The sequence below is a fragment of the Bos indicus x Bos taurus genome, chromosome 29, assembly GCF_003369695.1.
Source record: "Bos indicus x Bos taurus breed Angus x Brahman F1 hybrid chromosome 29, Bos_hybrid_MaternalHap_v2.0, whole genome shotgun sequence".
NCBI classification, from domain to species: domain Eukaryota; kingdom Metazoa; phylum Chordata; class Mammalia; order Artiodactyla; family Bovidae; genus Bos; species Bos indicus x Bos taurus.
The window spans coordinates 26,304,271-26,327,394 of NC_040104.1; the positions used below are offsets into that span (position 1 = coordinate 26,304,271).

At 49.5% G+C, this 23,124-nt stretch overlaps 1 protein-coding gene across 11 annotated transcripts in view; it reads left to right on the forward strand.

Moving 5' to 3' along the window:
- NAV2 (neuron navigator 2) overlaps positions 1–23,124 on the forward strand; it is a 796,404-nt gene that overhangs the window by 712,258 nt on the left and 61,022 nt on the right. For 7 of the 11 annotated variants that reach the window (XM_027531913.1, XM_027531909.1, XM_027531911.1 and 4 more), the window contains 6 exons: positions 6,976–7,114; positions 13,678–13,969; positions 14,720–15,422; positions 18,355–18,822; positions 19,482–19,547; positions 20,964–21,008. In XM_027531913.1, coding sequence (XP_027387714.1) covers positions 6,976–7,114; positions 13,678–13,969; positions 14,720–15,422; positions 18,355–18,822; positions 19,482–19,547; positions 20,964–21,008 — 1,713 coding nt within the window. The remainder of the gene's footprint in view (positions 1–6,975; positions 7,115–13,677; positions 13,970–14,719; positions 15,423–18,354; positions 18,823–19,481; positions 19,548–20,963; positions 21,009–23,124) is intronic. The other 4 variants (XM_027531908.1, XM_027531910.1, XM_027531912.1 and 1 more) reach the window with 3 other exon arrangements.

The window sequence follows — 23,124 nt, forward strand, 5'->3', positions numbered from 1 at the left end:
TGGGGAGGGCAGGGGCCAGGGCCGGGCTCTCCTGGCTCCTTGGCTTTGCCACCTGCAAGCCTTGAAGGAGAGAAAGAGCGCCAGCGGGCCTGGGCTTTGGCACGCTGCCGACTGGCGCCTTATGCTGGCACTTGGTTGGTGGTTTGAGGGGCTGTTGAAATCTGTAGAAGTGTCAGAAACCAGTGCAGTTTCCGCTTGGTGTCCTTTGCTTACCTTCCTGTTTTACGTTTTCCTCGGGCTCTGAGCTCTGCCTTCTTGGCTGCCACATCTACCGGCTTTGCGATCAAGGGTGGGGACCACTGAGTCATCTTCGTATCCCTGATACCTTGCGTGGTGCCTGGCACGTAGAGGGTGCTGGCTGACAGGGTGAGATGAACAAAATTCAAGGTCCCTGGTTCCGGATTCAAAAACACTGGAGTTCAGGAGTCTTGAAGAAAAATAGCAAGTATTTGATGGAATTCTTTCCACCCACCATTGGCAAAAATACGTGAAGGTCGTTTTCCAGTCTGATCACTTATGCCTGTAGTCGTGACGTATGACCACCAGTGGAGGACTTTTCATTGAGTAGAGAAAAAAGTACGCGGCCGTGATCTGGGTAGGAAATGATGCTTTTTGTTGATGGTTCTGAGAAGTCAACAGAAGCATCTTCTTGCCATTTCTCTAGATGTCCCAGCCAAAGAATTTATAGGGCATAAACATCATATGCTGTTTTGGAAAAAAAAAGGGAAACCAGCCAAGCTGTGGGCCCTATGCCCCTTGTAGTTTCCTGTTATAGAATCTGGGGAGGAGGAGGCCCTCGGGGCTCTTCTGGTTGTTTCCCAAGGCTGTTGACCACAGTGCTGTTTCCACTAACACTTTTGGAGCAGTTTTGAGTAATCTTGGCAATCTTACAATATAGAGTGAAGGTGAAGTGGAACAGGAAAAACTGGTAAAGAGAATAGATCTGTCTTGTGTTCATTTATTCTTCTGGTCATTCATATATAAAAATCATTCATTCATTCACAAAATGAAATCTTCTTTAATGTTTTTCTCAATGTCTGAGGAACACTTTTGTACCCAAAGAGAGTGTCTTAGAATTAATTAGGTTTTACTATTCAATTTATTAAAGCTTTAATTTTAAACCTGTGTTTTCTTACAAATCTTATCTGTAAGTCAAGTACTTTGCATAAAGTAAGAATGTTTCCACCTGTTATTTTGATTAGTACTTTATTAATTCAAACTTAACAAATTGTATTTGACTGATTAGTACTATTTGCGAATCTAGATAAATTTCCTGAAATACTTTAGATCACATTTGTAAACTTAACATACCTGGCTTCCTCAAGTTCTTCAAACGTTGGATTGGATAGACTTTAGTAGCCTAACAAGCAAAATCTTTCTAAGCACTTAAACAACCTTTGCAAATCAAATAACTTATGACATTTGTAACTTCACTTTGTCCAAAACAATTCTTTGTACAGTCTGAATCCAATTCTTAAATCTTTCGTCTTAAAAATCTCAAATGAAAAATCAGTACTCATTTAGATTCAAAGCACAAGACATTTTTAGATTCTCTAACATGCCATATATTTTTAAAAATAGTATAAATTATATAGATTATCCCAATGATCACCAAGCTTTTACTCTATAAAATGAAGCATTAATATTAGGATTTATTTCATTATCTCCCTTCATCTTTTTAGACCGTTCCAAGGATTTAAAATCACTTTACTCCCCAGAGGGGAGGAAGTTCATCCTACCGAGTGGGCTCAAAACCCTCACGTGGATTTTCACAATCAGATTCACGAGCAGGGTGCAGGAATGGCCAAAGCATTTCCAGAATGATTGTTCTGGGCCATGGCTGAGTGCACTGCAGTTCTTTCCGTCTCTCGATCCCCTTCACTGGAATTTTGTGTCACGACACTGCAAACCCAAATCCTCTGAGTTACTTTAAAATTTCAGCCATAATCAGGTTTTGTAACCTCTTTCAACATTTATCTTCTGACTTGGGTCAACAGACTTATACCCTGTCCCACGTTGTACCTAATTTCCTTTGCCGCTTGATTGGATTCAACGAATGTTCTTACTGCCTGAATGAATTCTACATGCTTTCCACATTTTTCCCATCTGACTTTCAGCCACGCGTCTGGAGTCGTTTTACCAACAAATTGCAATCCCCCATTAGTTAGCACCGGCGTACCAAGTGACAAAAGCATAAGCAAGCTAGTTTTGAGTAAAAGAAAGACATTTATTAGATCTCACTGTTTGGTCTCCCAGAGGTGGCTTCTGACTTCTAATCTGCTGGATGCAGGAGCTCATGTGGTGTCATTGCTCTTGCTTCTGCTTCCCTCCCTCCCTGCTAGCTGCCTAAGAGGCAGCCAAGGATGAAGGGCCCAGCCACAGCTTTAGGCTTCCTTTGCTTTTCTTCCAGACTGTGCATCATTCTCAGCATCTGCCGTGTGGGGACTGCTCTTTTAGGCAACGTTGAAGAGATCATGCCAGCACTTTATAAGAAGTTCATGGGCAACTTGAATCTCTGAGAGGGGGCTAGCATACCATGCATTCTCTTCTTGGGACCACATTGTTATCACAGAGCATCTTATGGAACTAGTTTTCCTTAGGATGCTTCTTGGAACTCCCTGACAGTGATCTTGGTGGCCCAGGACCATTTCAAATATCCTGAATTTTAGAGAAGGGACAAGTTGGAGCTAAGTGACTTTATATCTAGAGAGATTCGCCAGTGTCCCCAGAGAGCCAGAAGTGAGGGGGACGTGGCTAGTTTTCTGAGCTCGGGGACAGCTCTTGTTTCTGGTGCACAGACAGCGCTGGGGACCCCAGGGCAGCTCGTGCTCAGCATAGACCTCTCTTGCCATTGCTCCTTCGTCCTCCTTCTCGGTCTCCCCACTCCCACTTCTCTGCGGGGTAGATCCTTGATTTGCCCCTTCTGGGCTGACTTAGTTGCTAGGACCCCTATCAGCTCAGGGTGGCCCCGTGATGCTCTGTGCAGAGACATGGGAGAAGTGTGTGCGTGAGGAGTGCCGCATGTCCCCCTGCGACAGCATCTCAGTGTTCAGAGGGCACAGAGGAAGAGCGGGTACAGTTTCAAGGCAAGGAAATCTGGAGCTTGGATTCGTGGGCGCCTGTTACTAACTTCCCCCCTTCCTCCTCTCCAGCCACGCTCCTCTCCTGCATGTCTTCTTTCTTCATCCTTGGATTATAGGAAATTTCAGATACCTTCAGTGGCTAACCCCGGAGAGCAGATGCAATTAGAGACTCGGGAGTTTCTTCTCATCATGAGTGGTCGGAGTCCTTTTCCATCTGTGCTGTCACCCTTTTCCCAGCAGAGCCTTAAACGGTTGCCAGCCTAGGTTGTGTCATCCACATCCGTGTGTCACCCATAGAGCAACTGAGGCACAGCGGTTGTGACATGTCAGAGCACAAAGTGGGAGGGAAGCGGGCTCAGAACCCACTGCTGGGGCTGCCTTTGCATCAGAATGTGCCCCGCCTGGCCTGCATACACGCTGTATGCCTGGAGATGGGGGATGGGGAGGCTGGCATTGCTGCTGTACCGCTGCCCTGGGGGGTGGTGGTGGGGAGGGTGGGCATTGGGCTCAGGGAGAGTTTCCCAGCCAGCCCTGCCCTGCATTTGCTGAGAGCCCTGGACGGCACTCTCAAAGCCTGTGTCCTCATTAGGAAGCTAAAGCCACCCGTGAGGGAATAGGAGCGTGGCTGAGAATACGTGCAGGTACTGAAGAGTTGGCATTGGCAAGTGCTCAACGAACGGCCAGGTGATGCAGGCCAGAGGGAGCACGTGTTCTCAAATTAGACAATTCTGCCTTAAACCCAATTCCAAAGGGGACTGAAGGGGGGCACTGGGCAAGATACTCATTCTTTCAGCCTTGGTCCCTTCACCCGTCAACTGGGGAGGGGAACGGGTCCCTTGCAGGTGTGATGTGAAGAGCGGAGATAGAAACGACGTATCGGAAGCACCTGGCCCGATGCCTGACGCCCAGGATGCACTGCTTACTATCACTGGGCGGATCCCTGCGGGTGCTTAGAAAGTAAGACAGACCATCAAAGAGAGAACGACTGGAAAACTGCAAGAGCGTGCAGAATGAACCCAAATGCGGCAGACTGTGAATTCAGAGGAGGGGATTGTCAGGGTGGGCTGGAATATTTGGAGAAGGCCTTAAAGGAGGATTTGGGACCGGATGGAGGCCGGGCCAAGCCAGTGGAATCACAGGCAGGAAGTTGCCTGAGACCTGGAACTGCAGTTCCTGCGAATTCATGCTTAGTGAGCCTCCCCCTGAGCCCCCACCCTGCCCGCCTTTACCCTCCCTGCGTGAGAACCACCTTTGCATGTTTCCGCTGCACTTGTGTGGGACCCTCCAGGTGGGCTTTAGAAGCCAAATTGGTGGGCTGAAGGGAAAGGTGATGAAGACAGCTTTCCACTAAGCTTCGTCTTCCTGCCTGATCAGCAGAGCTCAGATAGGCATCCTATGAGCTGGCGGAACAAATCAGAACTTCCTTTTCATTACTTGGGAGCGGTGGTTTGGGATGCTCCTGACTTTCTAAGTCTCAGGGGCGTTTCTTTTTGTGTATGTGTGTATATATGCATATATATATAATGTATGCCACAGTTTTTAAAGATTATTATACTCCATCTATAGTTATTGTACAATGTTGGCTGTATTAGCTATGCTGTGCAATATATCCTTGTAGTTGATGTATTTGATACATAGTTTGTACCCTTAATCCCTTACCCGTCCTGCCCCTTCTCCTACTCGCTCTCCTCACTGGTGACCATCATTTGTTCTGTGAGTCTATCCCTTTCTGTTACATTCACCTCTTTGTTGTATTTTGTTAGATTCCACATGTAAGTGATATTCTGTAGCATTTGTCTTTCTCTGACTTATTTCACTAAACATAATGCCATCCAAGCCCATCCATGTTGTTGCAAATCGCAAAATTTTGATCTTTTTTATGGCTGAGTAATATTCCATTGTGTGTACATACCACATCTTCTTCATCCGTTCATCTGTTGATGGACACTTAGGTTGCCTCCATATCGTGACAGTTGTAAGTAATGCAGCTTTATTGGGATGCATGTATCTTTTCGAATTACTATGTTTGTTTTTCTGGATGTATACCTAGGAGTGGAGTTGTTCTGACACTGGCATTCTGAGGCATCAGAGAGCCGCTCTGCGGGCCTTTCGGTGAGGCACGGCTCCCTGTGGAGGGCTGAGTGGTGGAGAAATGTGGTTACGTCAATGCTTTATCATCACACAGCCCCGGATGCACATGTTGGCCCTGCCACTCCTGCTCCGTGACACGCCAGCTCCCGAGCCTGGGCTTCCTCCTGGGGAAGTGGGCCCTGTCGTTTGCCCGTGCGCACTGACAGTGGACATAATAGAGAGCCGTGTGTCGTCACAGGAAGGAGGGGCAGCTGGATTCAGGTCCTGCCCGGCATGCTGTCTGACTCTGTGCCAGGTGGCATACCTTCCTCAGCCTTGGTTTCCCTACCTGTGGCCTAGAAAGACAGTAATACTTAGCTATTTCCACTCCGTCAAGTAGAGCAGTGTCACGGTTTATGCTAGAAGCTTACTTTATAGGTTCCTTAACTTCCCACTCTATGTGTCTAAATCAGCAGGTATTTATTGAGCACCTGCTGTGTACCTACCACCCTGCAACCAGACCTGCTGCCGGGGATAGGGAGCAGGTGGGAGGAGGGGACGCTACGGATAGAGGGACCAGGGAAAGCCTTCTGGGGAGGTGACTCTTCAGAGAGGAGGGGGAAGGCATCCAGGAAGAGGTACAGTAAATGCAAAGCCTTGAAGGCGAAAACCCAGAGCTGGTGAGCAGTAAAGATGGGCGTCCTTGGCAGGACTGACTGGAGGAGGGGCTGGATCACAGGGTCTTGAGGGCCAGAGTAGGGAGTCCTGAGAAGCCCTGAGGGATTTGAAACAGCAGAGCAATAGATCTGACTTGTGTTTTACAGAGACCGTTCTGGCTGCTGTGGGGAAACTAGATGGCTGGGGACCAGAAGAGGAGCCTGGAGCCCAGCTGGCCTGTTGGCAGTCACCAGGCAGGGCAGAAGCAGCCAGAACCTCTGGGCGCAGGGGTGGGGGCAGCCGTGCACACCGGGAGAGACTCTGCAAACAGAGGCAGGAGGACCAGGGGGCGCCCCGAATGTCTTGGTAATGGGAAGCAGGAGATGGTAGAAGGAAAAAGAGGAATCTTTGCTCGGAGATTTGACTTGAGTGGTGCGGGATGAGGGTCTTGACGGATTTGAGGATTGAGAAATGAAGGACTCTATTTTTGATGCACCTTGAGATATTATCAGAGTTGTGTGTGTTGTGTTAGTCGCTCAGTCGTGTCCGACTCTTTGTGACCCCACGGACTGTAGCCCTCCAGGCTTCTCTGTCCATGGGATTCTCCAGGCAGAAATACTGGAGTGGTTTGCCATTCCCTTCTCCAGTTATTAGAGTTAGAACTGCCAATAGGGTTGATGGGTTTCTGCCGATTTTTGCACTTCCCTTCTCTTGGCTTTCTGTGCCAGGAGTGGGGTCCAGAGAATCCTACAGCAGCTCTTCTTCCCCCTCTGAGCCGCAGGGAGGACACCCCTGCTGACTCATTCTCTGCCCACTTTCTGCTCCATTCCCCAAACTCCCTGCTCCTCCTCTGTCTCTGGAGGTGGCCCTTGGCTTTTGAAAGCTCCCCAGGTGATGTTGAGGATGGGGTAGGTAGTGTGTATGTGTTTAGTCACCTCTGCTCAGGAAAGTACCGCCTTTTAGGGGAAGACACATAACACCCACTTCCCCAGCTGCCAGATGAAAGCAGTTGGATGTCACCCTTGAAGATGAGTCACATTAGAGGCAAAGGAGCTTTGTCTGGGGCTTTGTGCACCAGGAGCCTTTGGGGATGGTACACGTCCGTCTGTATCGTCAGGCTGAGCTGGTGCGGCGTGACGTGCTCAGGGTGTGTTTGTCTTGGCAGCTGGGATGACAGCAGCTCCGTCAGCAGCGGGATCAGTGACACCATAGACAACCTCAGCACGGATGACATCAACACCAGCTCCTCCATCAGCTCCTATGCCAACACGCCTGCCTCCTCGCGCAAGAACCTGGATGTGCAGGTAAGGAACAGGGTTCCTCCCAGGCTCCCCCAAGGCCCCTGCCAGTGGAGAGCCTTGGGCTTGTGGGCCACGGGAGCCATTTAGGGTGGGCAGAGTCCCCAGGTCCGTGAGAAGAGGCCCAGCCTCCTGCTCACTGCCTGTGGTCTTGTCTCCTGATTGTGTCCTCTCCTTGCAGGGAGAGGGGGGGTGGGCAGCGGGGTGCTCAGAATAGGAGTCGGGGGGACTCACTGCTCTCACAGCGGTGGCCTTGGCAGAAATCACCTTTCCTTCCCGGAACTCAGTTTCATCATCTATTTAGAAAACAACAGCAACAGGGATATTGGACTCAATTGGCCATTCTTAGCGTGGAATGTATGTCCACAGGACAAGGGTGGGCCTTGAGAGCCGCGGGGTGGGGGCAGGGCTAGAGCCCTGGCCCAGAAGACCAGTACGTACCAACCAGAGGTTGGGAACTGCTGCTCGGTGGGTCCTATCCTGCCAGTGTGTTTTATTTGGGCCACAGTATCACTCAAGGTTTTATAAGTTCATTATTTCACATAAAAAGTGAGCTTCTGATTTGTCTTGAAAAATCAGACGGTATTGCCTCTTTGAGGCATTGTCCACAACCAACAAGTGTCCAAGCATCCCCCCACCCCAGACACACACGCTTTGGACAGGGCACCCATGCCCCAGTGTGTTGGCCAGCTGCACCCTTGCCTAACTGTGCCGAGTCACCGAGGTTTCCCACCCCTGCTCTAAACTCTCAGAGCTAATGTTTCAGAGGCAGTGCTTCCTAAGCAGTTTTGTGGGGGCGTGTTTGTGTGCGCTCACAGCATCCCTTGGCGGTCAGAGGGGTTGGTTCTGATGAGCCCAATTTACTAGTGGACAGGTGAAGTGACCATCCTCACACCTGGTTGCTTGCGCTGGGACTGACCGGCTGTGGTAACCCGGGAACACGTGGGCTGGAACCCTCTTCATGATGAGTCCCTCCCACCTGTGGGGGCTGTGGCCTCAGGTGAACCCCTGTAAGGGTCCGATGGGGACAGAATCTCCCAGGAGGGCCTCGCGAGGGCAGAGATGGCACATCCCCCGTCTCTAACTCCCTTCCTTTCACATCCGCTTCCTTTCTCCGCTCTTTCTCCCTCTGGACAGATAGGAGCCTCTTTCAGAGTCTCTCTGCTTTCAAAGGTATCTTTTTCTTTGAGGACAGGGCTAAATAAAGGATGTGTCAGAGTGTGGGAGTCATTCTGTCCCACAGAAATGTAAACACTGGCCGCCTGATGAAATCTGTGAGGTGTTGCTTCTGGGATTGCCTGTGACTTCTTGAGTTTTCATTTTTAGCCCAAGTTTCTAATTATTGTTGGTGAACGAGGGAGGCTTGTAGTGGTTGTTAAGGGGAAAAAAAAAAAAAAAGCTGCCTAAATGAAAGGGAGCATAAAGATTTGGGGAAGCAGTGCTGAAATGTTCCATGTCTTGATCTGAGTGGTCCTTACGTAAATATGTTAATTTCATACAATTTCTTCAAGTTATATACTTAAGATTGTCCATTTAGTGTATGAATGCTATACCTCAATTTTTAAAACTTGATTAAAAAAACCTATCCGTACCATTCAAGGGATGAGTGTTTAGTTATTAGATACAGATTAGAGACACCAAGCCAGACTGTGTGCCTACCACTTGTCAAATGTTATAATACCTACCCTTTCCCTTTCTTTGTGGACACTAAATGATTTTTTTGAGACTCCTTCTAGTTTCAAGGTAACCACCATCAAGCTTCTAGACTGTCCTTAGAAACTGAGCTGTGGAACTAAGAGAGAAGGAAAGACAGACAGACAGAGAGGAGAGAGAGAACGATTTGTAAAGTAGATTTGCTCACTTGCAAGGCAGGAAGAAGCTTGCTCCTGACATGCTCGCGGAGCCAACAGAACACTGTCAGAACAATCTCCTTGTCTTTGTTCCCTTCTCACAGAGCTGGAATTAGAATCTGTTTTCCACACCGACACAGAGTAAACATCTGGAGTTTACAAATGATGCATTTGAATTTGATTAATGCCAAGACCCCCTCCTCTCTGATCAGCTCTTTGCTTTCATCTAGCAAAGGTTACATCAGAAAAGCTTCAAGGATATGACACAAGCATATCTTTTGATCAAGAGCAGAAAGTTAATGTCAAGAGTATTGTAAGGAGTTTACGATTCATTGGACTGGGTTTGTTTTTTGTATTTTGTTTTTTTGCTACAAAACTACCTGAGTTTAAAATATTTGAGTAAAATTAAGTAGATACCAGAATAAAATGTAGATTTGTAACCACAGTTACTAAGATTCCTATTGAGCTGGTTTATTTGGTATCTCTTTGTCTCTGTCCAGGGAGCATCCCTGAGTATCTGATCCACATAAATCACCTCCTTCTCTCCTCCCCTGTGCCACTCTGAGGAAGGCTAAGGACCATTACTCCACTCCAGGCAGCATCAGGCAGCGGGAACGTGTCTGCTGCCATCCTCCCAGGGCTCATTCAGGTTCCCGTCACACACTGGTTTCCTTGGACAAACGGGCAGCACAGACCATCCCAGAGGCAGGGAGAAGTGGTCCAATGTGTCGGGAAAGCAGGTTGAGGACAGGTTGCCTGCCTAGGTTTTCATGTTTGAAAAGCCTCTGAGGACCAGCCAACATCTAAGGAACAGGGAAGCAATCGCCTGGAAGCCTACGCAGCAGCCTCGTTTAGCTGTATCAGAGAGGAGCTGGGTCCCGGAGGAGTGATCCTTGGGGATGGAAATCCCCTTTGTCTGTGGGTGACTGTTTCCTCCAGTGTGCTGGAGCACAGGGAGGGTCTTTGATGGGGGCACCCATGCCCAGGTACCCAGCACTTACTTCTGCTCACTGTTCCTCAGTGTGCTAGGCAGAGTCCCCCAGCCTGAGCTCTGACCGCCTCTTGATTGACTTTCTCCAAGAAAGCTGGGGAGTCTGCTTGTAGGGACAGGGAAAAAAAACATGGCCTTGAAGTCAGGGTTGAGCTCCCAGCTCTGTGACATCCTTGGATGAGCTCAACCTCTCCAAACCTCTGCCTCCTCATCCATTAAAAAAAAAAAAAATCACAGTAATTAAGACTTATCTTGAAGGGTGAGTGTGAGAGAGATACAGACATACTTTATCTGAACATGCTTTCTTGGAGCCAAACTTAATAATAGAGAGACAAATTCCCTGTTTACCTTCATGCAAGACAGAACTAGGTTAAATGCTAACATGCTGGAGATTTTCAGAGGCAGGACACTTGGTGACAGAAAGCTACTCTTGGGCCCTCCACATTGAGCTCCTGGCAACCACTGTCAGCTCTCTGAGACACTCGTCTGACTACCATCCCTGTTTCATGCACAAGGTTGCAATCTCAGGGAAGTTCAGCCACTTCCTCCAGGGTCACACACGCACAGGAGTGGCAGCACCTAGGACTTGAACTCAAGTCTGTCAGAGCCCAACCCCCTGCTTTCCCCCCACATCCCGCCCCACGGCTGCACCTCACTCTCCAGTGCCTGGGTTCCATTCCCTCACTCTCAGAAGACTGACCCCCCTCTCCACAGTCCCTCAGGAGCCTGGGCTCTCGAGGGAAGAACTCTCCCATCTTCCAGGCTCTCTCCCTTCCTCCTTGATTATGGGTCTCTCCACTTCCCTCTTGACTATTGAATGAGTAAGTGGACTTACAGGTAGGGGCCGCAGGGAAATCTATCTAAAGGAGGTACCGATTGAGAAGGGAACAGTTGGCAAAGGGGAGGGTGCGTCTCCACGTGGCCGTCTTGCTGGGCCTCCTGTGTTAAGCTCTGGGAACAGAGAGGCTGGCCCTTCTTCGTCTTTTAATCCCTCCTGGTGCCACCATGTGATCTGGCCCAGAGCTCGGAAGGGGATGTGAACTCAAAGCCAGCAGTGTGTCTGGGGGCACACGCTGCAGTGCAGAGAGCAGCTGGGATAGCTTCCACCCTGGACCGTGTTGGGGCTCTGATGGTTGGATGACTGTTCTTTCCAGAGGGGTATTCAAGCTGTAGTTAGACTGGGCATGTGTAGACTCTCTCTGCCATTGGTAGGGAATCAGAATTCTGGGGGTCCCACCCAGAGGCAGGAACTGCTCGAGAATTGGACTTGGGGAACCACTGACCAACCAGGTTGGAAAGAAAAGTTTCTGAGAGTAGGTGATGTGTTAGGCACCCTGGCCATGCAGCATCCCCTCATCCTTGGGCTTATCATTTGGGAAGGCAGCATAGCATGGTGGCTAAAATACGGGCTCTGCACGCAGGCTCCCCAGAATCCTTGCACTGCATGATCTTGGGCAGTCTTCTTTTCCACTCTGTGCCTCAGCTTTCTCATGAACTGAAACTTCCTCACAGGGTTTTTTTGGTGAAGATTAAACGATACATGTAAAGCACTTTAGCCCAGTGCTAGCACACAGTAAATGCGTAATAAATTTTAATTGTTATTGCTATTGCTATTAGCATCACTATAATTTGATCAGAGAAAATAAGGTATAGGAACATTAAAAGAATAATTAATGCAGTACCCCAGGATGTGGTTTGTGCTAAGTTTTTAGTACCTCTTAGTGTATAAAAGAATGTGTTAGAATGTATTTGAACATAAGCTCCAGGAGGTTAATGATTTGTACTTTGTTCTCATTAAGCATAGTACTTCTGGTACCTAAAAACTTGCTTGATACATTGTGGTATCAAGTAAATATTTATTGAGTGAATGTTTCCAAAGCCAAGATATTTTCTGCCTCAGGACCTTTGCATGTACTCTGCCCCCTACCTGGTATGCTCTTCCCTTAATCTCTTCTCTCAGTAACTTTCTGTTCATTCTTTAGGACAGATCTTCAAAAAGGCCCTACCAAACTGCCATTCCCTATCCCCATCGTCATAATCTAAATTACATCAGTGCTTGTAATACTCTCTCAGACTCCTTGTCCTTTTCCATTTATATGTCTTGTATTTCCAAGCTTCAGGAGGGATGAGATCCAATCTTACTCACAGATCCTCAGACCTACCATGGTGCCTGGCAAACCATGGGTATGGAGGAAATTCTGGTTGAATGAATGCACTGGAAGGTTAAGGAAGGACTGCAGGCTGGGGTGCTTGGGACACGGAGCGAGTCCCATGAGTTTCTGCTCCTCTGTAAAACGGATGAAGATGAAGACAGTTCTGTAATACTTACCTTCTTACCCTCCTTGACCAGGTGGTGGTCCAGATTGGATGAGGTCATTTTGTTAAAGTGTGCGATAGCTCGAGAAGCATGTGTTCACTGATTTCACTCATTTAATCATCGAGCCTTGATTGCTCACTTGCTGGGGACATGCCTCTGTCTGTGTCCCTTGCCGCAGCTGAATGACGAGCTTCTCATAGCCCGGGAGTGTGTCTGTCCTCTTCTCTCCATGCCTCGTACCTAGCGGGAACTTCAGCATGTTTAAAGAATGGTCGAGTAACCGAAGGCACCCGTGAGATGGCAGAGGGAGAGAGAGGGGCGGCTGTGGTGGTGACAGAGAGGTGGTTGAACTTGGGCTGCTTGTCTGTATGGAGCTTTGTTCCCATTCAGCCAGTGTATTCCCTGGAGGAAGCCATCAGTACCGATCTCAAATGACAGGCATCGGGCCAGATTCTTGCCAGGGGGTCATTCTGATTTCCTTCTTTGCAGATGTTGCCCACTCTTGGTTGTGAAGTGTGGCACGTACGGGACTTGTATCTCAGGGGAGCCACCCCAAAGTGTTTCTGACCTCGCTTCCCTTCCCTGGTCAGTGCACTCCTTCGCCCTGCTGAAGTCTGCTCGGACTGGTCCCAACCCCAAGGGAGGCCCCCAAAGCTTGCTTTCTGGTTAGCAAGTTACGCCTTTTAACTGCAGCAAATCATTAACATCACACTTCTGTCCCCTCCTGGGCTCAATGGCCAGGAGGTCAGGCCTCTTCCAAAGAAAGCTGGCTAATTATATCCCCTGTCTGCACAGAATCCCACAAGAGGAGCAAGCCGTGGCAGATGGATGGAGCTGGGCTGGGAGCAGGCACCCTCTGGCTTGTAGCACCCGGGGATGTGACTTCTGAGGAGTCCCTTCTTCTCTCAGCCCCTCTCTGTCCCTGATTCGAGGGGAGCTAGCGGCCTCAGTCTCTCCTCACTCTCTGTGTCAGACTCTCTGTGTGATAGACTGTGGTGCTCAGGAGCTGGCAGAACAAAGGGGACCTGGGCTGGGGACTGGGAGCTGCAGAGAGCTCGGGCTGCTGGAGTTAGAGGAGGCACGTCGCCAAGGGCAGAGCTGGGGGCCTCAGTTCTTGCCACAGCCCCGTCCTCTGGTTCTCCTGCGTGGAACTCTCCCTCTCTTTTTCCTCTGGCTCCTTTTACTCTCCTCCCTCACTCCCTTCTCAGACATATTCATATTCTTCACTTTCCTTGGACCCAACAGACCAGGCTTCCTAACAAGATAACCAGTACAAAGGCTTAAACATTTTAAAGTGGGCATGTGTTATTTTCCCCCTAACTTGTCCAGGGCATGGGCCTTTTTGCTCTGGAGTGAGGGGCTCCCTAGCCTGGGGTTTGAGAAAGACTGATTCAGAGGGTCTCCTTCACAGACTGACGCCGAGAAACACTCACAGGTGGAGAGGAGTTCCCTGTGGTCCAGCGAGGATGTCAAGAAGTCAGACGGGGGCTCAGACAGCGGCATAAAGATGGAGCCCGGGTCGAAGTGGAGGCGGAACCCGTCTGACGTGTCTGATGAGTCCGACAAAAGCACGTCAGGCAAGAAGAACCCCGTCATCTCACAGACAGGCTCGTGGCGGCGAGGCATGACGGCTCAGGTCGGCATCACCATGCCAAGGACGAAGCCGGCTGCCCCGACAGGCACGCTCAAGACCCCCGGAACCGGTGAGTCAGAGGCTCGCGCTTTCTCGCATGCGCACTTGTCAGTTTCAAAACCGGGAAAGCAGTCACGCTAGCAGGGCTTGATGTTTTCAAGTCCCTGTAAATGTTCAGGTATTACTTCTTAGGGTTTGGACTCTGCTCATAGCCAGCTTTCAGAAAGATTCATATCTTTGCCTTTTTCCAAGTGGAAATTTGTGAGCATGAGAGCCTCTTAAAATCTGAGGACGGTTCAGCTGCTGAGACGTGTTCAATTGGTTGAAGCATGGTCAGGCTCTGAGTTAAGGTACCCAGTGAAGACTATTCAAGGGCACATGGTTATGAGCTGTTGATATGCTGAGTCAGTATTGCCCGTGATTTAAGGATGTGTATAAACAAGGGCAGAGTTTTTGCAGGAAGGCAGGATACCCACTGAAAATGTTAGGGATAGCTTTTTAATGGATAGAGGGAGAATGGTCAGTAAAAGACAAGGTCTCCTTCCCAGATGTGTCAGTGATTGGCTGGCTTTGCTTTATTCTGGGTAAATGTAGACTGCTTTGCAAATGAGGAAAATCACTGACATCTCCTAAAGGCTCATGGTGACAGTCGTAGATGAGATTATCTTTATAAAAAGCTCTCTCCTCTGTCTCCCAAGGGGACTGCTTTCCCCAGGAGAAAGCAAAGTAGTTCTTTGGAGTAGGGGAGAATTTTAAATAGTCTGAGTTGACTGAGCTGGCTTCTTAATATGGAGGCTAACTTTGCTGATTTCTGTCGCAGGAAAAACAGACGATGCAAAAGTGTCTGAGAAAGGAAGGCTGTCACCCAAAGCCGCCCAGGTGAAGCGCTCCCCATCAGATGCCGGCCGCAGCAGTGGTGATGAATCCAAGAAACCCCTCCCCAGCAGCTCCAGGACGCCCACCGCCAACGCCAACAGCTTTGGGTTCAAGAAGCAGAGTGGCTCTGCCGCTGGTCTGGCCATGATCACAGCCAGCGGGGCCACCGTCACCAGCAGGTCAGCCACACTGGGCAAAATCCCAAAGTCATCCGCGCTTGTCGGTCGGTCCACTGGTCGGAAGACGAGCATGGACGGGGCTCAGAATCAGGACGATGGGTATCTGTCTCTCAGCTCCCGGACGAACTTACAGTACCGGAGTCTGCCCAGGCCCAGCAAGTCTACCAGCCGGAACGGGGCCGGGAACAGGTCTAGTACCAGCAGCATAGATTCCAACATCAGCAGCAAGTCAGCCGGCCTGCCGGTGCCCAAGCTGAGGGAGCCTTCCAAAACAGCCCTGGGCAGCTCTCTGCCAGGTCTGGTCAACCAGACCGATAAGGAGAAAGGCATCTCTTCCGACAACGAGAGCGTGGCTTCCTGTAACTCGGTGAAGGTGAACCCGGCACCCCAGCCTGTGTCCAGTGTGGCTCAGGCCACTCTCCAGCCAGGGGCCAAGTACCCTGATGTGGCCTCTCCCACGCTCCGCAGGTAAGTGGCTGAACAGCACTGAGTGGAACTGGAATATGTGATGTGGAATGGCATCCCGGATTCATAATTTCCTGTTTCTTAGCTGAAACCAACTCTGGTTTTCTCTGCTTCAGTCCTCGAATAAAGCTGTTTGGTCGGATGCTGCCAGCAGCTTTGAGTATTTTCCCGTGTTGGTGTGAAAAACACAAGCCTCTGAAATCCATCATCCTGCGTTTGAATCCTAGGTCCACCTTAGGTAGCCACCATGTAACCTCTCTTAATACTTCTGCCTCCATTTCCTCATCTGTAAAATGGGGATGATGATACCTACCTGTGACCATTAATCTATGTAGCCATATTTAGCCCATAGTAAGTACTCAGTAAAAGTTAGTTACCATCGAAGAAGAGTTCCTAACACACCCTTAGATCTAGAAGAGGAGGTCAAGGAAAATAGGGTTTTTTTTTTTAAAGCTGTAACTCAGATTCCTCATCATTATGCCAGATAGTGATCTTAGCCTGATCTTTTCCCCAAATAATCCAGTATCCCCCCACACACGTTTTTTTATACTGCATGCATGATTCCAAATTAGTCTCTGAAATGTTAGCTTCCTTTACAAAAAAGAAAAAAAAAAAACAATTCTTAACAGCAGAAGCGTTTCTGAAAAATAGAATTTCCTTTCAGTTTACACAACTTTTTGCCACATTATAACATACAGTGGGCCATCTTTAGAACTGCAGCCGCATAGGGCACGTTCATCCTACCTTTTCAGGAAAGAGTAAATCCCGAGGATAGAAAATTTAGCAGTGGAAAAATAAAACTTATGTGCACATGTACATATTTGGGAATGGATAGGAATGTTTGCAGAGCCTTCAGAAGAAGCATTCCACTTGAAGGGTATAATGAAGCAGTTCACTGTTCTTTGTCTAGACTTGATTATTAGAATTTCAGTAATGATTATTTTTTCAGGGGAAGGTTCTATTGGGCTGTTCTTTGTTGTTTTAACAGGTTGCCTTGTAAATGAAAATTTTCTCTGCTTCTTGCCTCAAGTGTTATATGTAATATTCTCTCTTTGGTATTATAGATTTCCTTTAGTAGCTACAAAGGCATTTTACTAGGCCCTGAGGCTAGTGTAATAGAACACTTGAAAATGCATGCAGCTTCTTAGGCTCTGAACTGAGCACCTTGCAGCCCATTCCAAGCAATTACATTTTTCCTAAATTAGGTGTTCTGAATTCTCTCATTGTGCATGAATATGAAGGAGAGGAGTCTTAGGTGAAGTGTGATAGCTCTCTTCAAGTGGTGTGAAGGACTAGCAGAAAAAAGATTGGACTTTTTCTGTGTAGTTACATATAATAGGATTAGGAGCCATGCGTACAAGTCAGGAAAAGGTGGATTCGATTTTGGTTTTGTAACAACTGGAAGTGCTTGGCAGTGAAGCCAGTTAGCCTTTGGAGTAGAGCAGTGAGGGCCCTGTCACTGCAGGCATGTGAGTAGTCTAAAGCCAAGGTTCTGCAACAGAATACTTCTTTCTCTGTCACCAGGCAGAAAGTGTTCTTCTCCTGTCACGAGACATTGTAGTGAGGGTGGATGATGTTTATTTTTTTCTATAGTAATTGAGATCTGTAAGGACTGTTTAGGCTTCCCAGTGGCTTAGTGGTAAAAAAAAATCTGCCTGCCAAGCAGAAGACGCAGGTTCGATCCCTGAGGTGGGAAGATTCCCTGAAGAAGGAAATGGCAACCCACTCCAGTATTCTTACCTGGGAAATACAGGGGCAAAGGAGTGTGGCGGGCTACAGTCCATGGGGTCGCAAAAGAGCTGGACACGATTTAGCAACTAAACAACAAGGACTATTTAGAGAGGGTGGTGGTGGTTTAGTTGCTAAATTGTGTCCAACTCTTGCGACCCCATGGACTGTAGCCTGCCAGCCTCCTCTGTCCATCCAGGCAAGAATAATGGAGTGGGTTGCCATTTCCTTCTCCATTGGAGAGGATAGAAGATCAAATTTACATGACTTGACTAGCTGGGTAGAAGGCAGCCTGTCTAGTATGTAGTGGGTTTCATTTCTTTTCCAAGATGCCTGTTTCATAAGAGTTTTAGCGGATGGAATCAGGCCATTGTTATAAGAGCATGGACTGTGCTTTGACTTTAAGGTAGTTGCTCCATCCTACCGGAGAACTCTCTGCCTACGGAAAAGGGGAGTGTTTGTGCCATTCCCTCTGTCCTTGGTAGCACACTTTTGGTCATGAGCAGTGGGGGAGATGACGTGCAAGGGCATTTCTGTGTGTCTGTCTCAGAGACACCGTTCACACCTGGCATGTCTGGTCTGACATCTTGTGAACCCCTCAAGGTTTTGTGCATATCACTGGGCAGCACTTGCTATCTGGCCCTAAAAGACACCTCCTTCTTGCCCGGCTTTCATGCAAGAATGAATCTGGAGGATACATTGCCCAGGTTGCCTCCAGATCTAGACTCCTGTTCCTGATGCTGCCTGTTTGCTCAGAGATCAGAAAAACCAAATCCTTCGGAGCTGAACTGTCATAAATGAGGGCGTGCTTTGCACCTGGGGTCACAGATACAAAGATGATTAAGACAACTGGTTTCCCCTCTAGATGTTCCCTGGAGAGGGGCAGTTTTCTAGTTACTTTATTTATGTAAAGAAAGAGAAGCAAGATCTTGAAGTAGCGAAGGATAGGCCAGTAGAAGATTACTGCCCGTCTCCCTTTCGCTCAGATCCAGGGTCTCAGCGGCAGCCTAGAACTTGAAGGTGGAGCCTTTGCTTCGCCAGCACCTGGCCTGTTGTATCTTTCCCAGGGGACCACCTCCAGCCCTGGGAAGGACCCCACCTCCCTCCCCAGGGACTCTCACTGGCTCCTGCGCCCCACTCTACTTTGACAGCCCAGTGCCCCCTGGCCTTGGGTGTTCAACCCACACAACCCTTTGTCTCTTCGCAGACTCTTTGGTGGGAAGCCTACCAAGCAAGTGCCCATCGCCACAGCCGAAAACATGAAAAACTCGGTGGTCATCTCCAACCCTCATGCCACCCTGAGCCAGCAGGGTAACTTAGAGTCCCCCTCGGGCAGCGGTGTCCTGAGCAGCGGGAGCAGCAGCCCTCTCTACAGTAAGAACGTGGACAGCACCCAGTCCCCCCTGGCCTCCAGCCCCAGCTCTGCCCACTCGGGTCCCTCCAACAGCCTCACCTGGGGCACGAACGCCAGCAGCTCCTCGGCCGTGAGCAAGGACGGCCTGGGCTTCCAGTCGGTCAGCAGCCTCCACACCAGCTGCGAGTCCATTGACATCTCCCTGGGCAGCGGAGGGGCGCTGAGTCACAACTCCTCCACCGGCCTCATCGCTGCCTCCAAGGACGACGCCCTCACCCCCTTTGTCAGAACCAACAGTGTGAAGACCACACTGTCGGAAAGGTTGGTGCTGTGCGTTTGGCTGCCTTTATCTCCCCGAAAGACTCCCCTCCGAGAGTCCAGACATTATGTTAGGAAGCCCAGGTGTTGTTTACCTTTGCTGGGCGATTTCTCTCTTTCGGATCACTGCTGTCTCTCCAGGGGGAAGCCAGTTTGGGTTGGAGTAAGCTGGGCTCTGCTTCCTGTTATCTTTCTCACTGTGGTTACTCTCAGTGCGTGGAGTTGCTGCAAGTCTCCTGGGGGCAGATTTCATGCTTCCGTTTTAAAATGGCATTCCACCTGCGAGATCCTTCCTTTTTATCCTGTTTGTTCATCACCTGCTTCTTTCCCTGCCCTTGGAATGGTGCGGGCTGAATCAGTGGCGGCTGCATCCATGGAGTGTGTGGTGGGGTGCTCCTTAAGCAGCTGAGTCGACGTGGCAAACACCCTCCTACCACAGGGCTGCTGGGCAGAGTGATAGGAAATTACGCACCCAGAGTCTTCCCCAGAGCTTCGAATCTCACTGTAGCAGTGATAACATATCTGCCTTCTCCACATGGGGAAGAAAGCCAGTATCAGCCCTGGGAATGAGGAAAATGTTCTGGTCATTGTGTGTGACGCCCTGCCCCCTTCCTTCCGATCTAATGCTGCTTCTCTTGTTTTCCACCTGCCTGGCCTTCTAGCCCTCTCTCTTCCCCTGCCGCTAGCCCTAAGTTCTGCAGAAGTACTCTGCCCCGGAAACAGGACAGGTAATGACATCGTAGGCCGGGGACCCCACCGAGCCTCTAGCATCCTCTGCCCCACCCTGTGTCGAGCCGGATGTTTTGTGTGAGGCTGTTGGCCTGTGGCTTCCGCTTGTGTTCGTGGCCCCGCTGTACTCTGTGACCCAACCCCCAACCTGAGACATGCCCGTGAGGGTGAGTTCCGCTGTCCACAGAGCTCGGGAAGAGGTGCACTGGGGCCGGCCCCTCTTCTCCCAGCTTGGGAAGGAACCTCAAACCTGCCACCTGGAAAGGGGCGGCAAAAGCTCTCACTGGCATGTCAGCCTACCCCGTGGCATGCTCCTTGCTCCCTGGCTTCCTGCCCTTTTGCCTCCCTCCCTTCCCCTTCCAGGCCCAGACATGATCTACCACCCACCACGCGGCTTGGCCCTCACCTTTGTCTCCCCTCTGCCCCTTCTCCCCACGCAGCTGGCTCTTTGCCCTCTCCAAGGCCTTTGCTGCAGTTTGGCTCTGTGTCTCGCGGGCTGTTGTGTTCTGGGTGCCCATTTTCTGTAAAGATAAGAAGAACATGGGGAGTGCTGTTGGCCCCCAGCTGCCCTGTGGGTGGGCCTCAGAGATGGATTATTGACTTTGAATTTGTGGGGGAGCCATGGCTTGGCCAAACATAATAAGCAGATGTTGTTTCATGCTAGGGGAAAAAAAAATTAGCGAAAACCCTCTTCACCATGTCAATAGCAAAAACGTTGCTTTGGTCGGACTCAGAGACCAAGCCTTTTAAACCTCGGTCTTTGGAAATCCGAACGTTGCTCTGTTCGGACTCAGAGACCAAGCCTTTAAACCTCCGTCTTTGGAAATCCGAATGCTGTGACTTTGTCAGCCAGCAAGTTGTAACATGCCCCAACTCTGCCCAAGGCTCAGCTTCTAGCTCCACCCAATGAGGGCCTCGAAAACTGAGAGGGATCCGGAATCCACTTGTTACAGATGAATTCCAAATATGCAGACTGCTGGCCTCTTGAAACCATCCAAGTCCCTTCTTTCACTTGAAGTCATCACCGGAGGCATCTGGGGGTGGGCCAGAGTGGTTACGGGTGCAGGGAGCCCTAAGCGCTGGCGGTACCGATGGGCGACGGGCCGAGGAAGGCGTGGGCACTGCTTCAAGGTGGGGGCAGCCCCTGGGTTCGGCTCTGAACCTGTGGAAAAGGAAGGAGCAGTCGGGGCCGAGTGGCTCGGGCCCCCTGGTGCCGGGGTTGGAGGCGCCCAGGTGTGAGCACGGGCCTCGGTTTCCTTTGTCGCTGTGGCTGTGTTGCATGCAGTGGACTTCTCCCCGGTGAAGTGAGTCTCTTCCTCCAGATCTCTTGGCCCCCCTGAGCCTTTCCCACCTCACGCTGCCTGCCCTCCCTGTGCTTCTCCGAGGTTCTCACGTTTGTTTTAACTTTCCTACAGTGACCCGCACCTTGATAGGAACACTTTGCCTAAAAAAGGACTCAGGTATCTGTGTTTCCTCCTTGCATCCGTGCCATCTGCTGTGGCTCTGGGGCTTGGCTGTGTGACTCGCTCATGGCTGATCAGGGTGCGGGTGGGCTGGGGGCCCCCGCTTTGGCCCATGCGGCAGGACCCTGTGGACTATGGCTCTCCCTGCAACCCTCTTGTTCTCATCTCTCCATTTGTTGGCTTCTTTTGCTTGAGCAGGGGCTGTGCTCTTTCGGGCTTACTGTGGTCAAACCATCTCATGACAACCATCCCTGAGCATACCCGGAGAGCAGTTACTGCTACTTCTGGGGCCAGTGGGTTTAATCGCTGATCACTTCGCCATGACCATTCCATCCACGGGCTGTCTTCTGAGAGAAAGGATATGACTTGTAGCATGTTGATTTGTCAGCCAGGACATGAGCAAAGGAGAGAAATATTCCCCTCCCTCCCCACCTGCAGTTTGAGGATTTCTGACTTTTTGGCCCATAGAAAGTTGCTAAGGACAAATGCTTTGCACTTGTCTGAATATTCTAATAAAAAACCAGGCCAGTTTTCAATGCTCCACAAGATATGGGGTGATCTTTTTTTTAATGTAAAGAAAGAAAAGACTTTCTTTCCAAGAGGGAGTGTCCTCTCATTCACTATAAGTGATGGCTCATTTTTGACTCTGGTCCTGGTGTAACAAGATGCTATAAGTCACCACTGCTCACGCCGTTCACCTCACTTTACCACCCAGAAGAACTTCAGTCCCACCGCCTGTCCCGTGATCTTAATGTCATGTGGTTGCAGCTGTCATTTCTCTCGCTCTCTACGCACCTCGTTCTTTGTAGCATCAGCTTCACCCCGCACTAAGCATTAAGAGCTTTCGCGAAACATGGAAGTTGGAATGAAATGTTTCATTGCTGTCATGTATGTCGGTAGTTAATATCCAGCAGCTCTTAAGGCTGAGAGCGTTTTGACCAGTAATGGAAGGTAGGTATCAATGCTTCCTTTCAACAGGAGCTCCAAGTGCAGCCAAATCTAAGAACCTAAGAAGTATTGTAAACTCCCCAGCAGGCCTCCCGAGGGAGGAAGGTTCAGCCTGTGGCCTTCGAGGGGGAAGCTGGCAAGGCCTGTTGTATTTAACAGTTTTCATCATGCCTGTGAGAGCTACTTGTTGGCACTCGGGCTAGTGTTTAAATCATATCCACTCTTCACGTGAGTTTGACCTTGATGCCCCACTGTTGCTTCATGTGGAAGCTCACTTCTGAATATTAGCATTTCATAATCCTGCGTATATTTCCGGAGCAGATCTATCCTATAAAATTATGTAACTCTAGCTTTTAAAAATTGTTTGTTTTTTTTTTTTTTTTTTTCTTAACTCAGAATGGAGATATGTGACATGGTATCCTCAGCCAATTAATGGGACCTGGAAAGTCCAATCTAGTAAAAACATTAAGGAACAACCATGTCTATATTCTGAATTCTCACTGGGGCTCCCTTTTTGGCTCACCCACTCTGTATACACACATATCCGGTAGTCATCCCACCAGAATCTGTCTATAAGTCCAGAGCACTCTGGTCACTTGGGCACTTTGGACATTTGAGATGCTGCCTGTGGGCATAATGAAGAGAGCATGGGTTTGGGGACCAGGCGCATATGGATTGACACCTCGGTAAAACGGGAATAATAGCACCTGCTTTGCTGGGCGAGTCTCAGGCTTCAGCGAGATAATGTCTCTGAAGGCACCCGGCGTGTTGGAGACATTCAGTAAATCATGACCAAATTCGTTTCAGAAGCAACGAGGAGGTGGGCCTCGTGTGAGACCCAGTGATTTGGGGTCCCCTTCTGAAGACGCTTTTCTGCCAGATTACAGCCGCTGCTGTCAATGTTGGTCTCACACCTTCTGCTCCGTGTCTGCTTTCTGATTCTCTGTGATTCATGGCCGCTTATTTGCGCTTCAGAATGCAGATGCCAGGAGCTATCTAATTAAAACTTCCTCAAAGCTCTGACAGCAGCTGGTTTCATTGCCTCAGTCCTGTCAAGGTGGGGGCTTTGAAATGACATCGTCATGAATCAACATGTTACAGATACGCCCAGGGATGGCTCTTTGAGCATTTACCAATCTCGTCCCCTTTATGTAGTTCCCTTTAG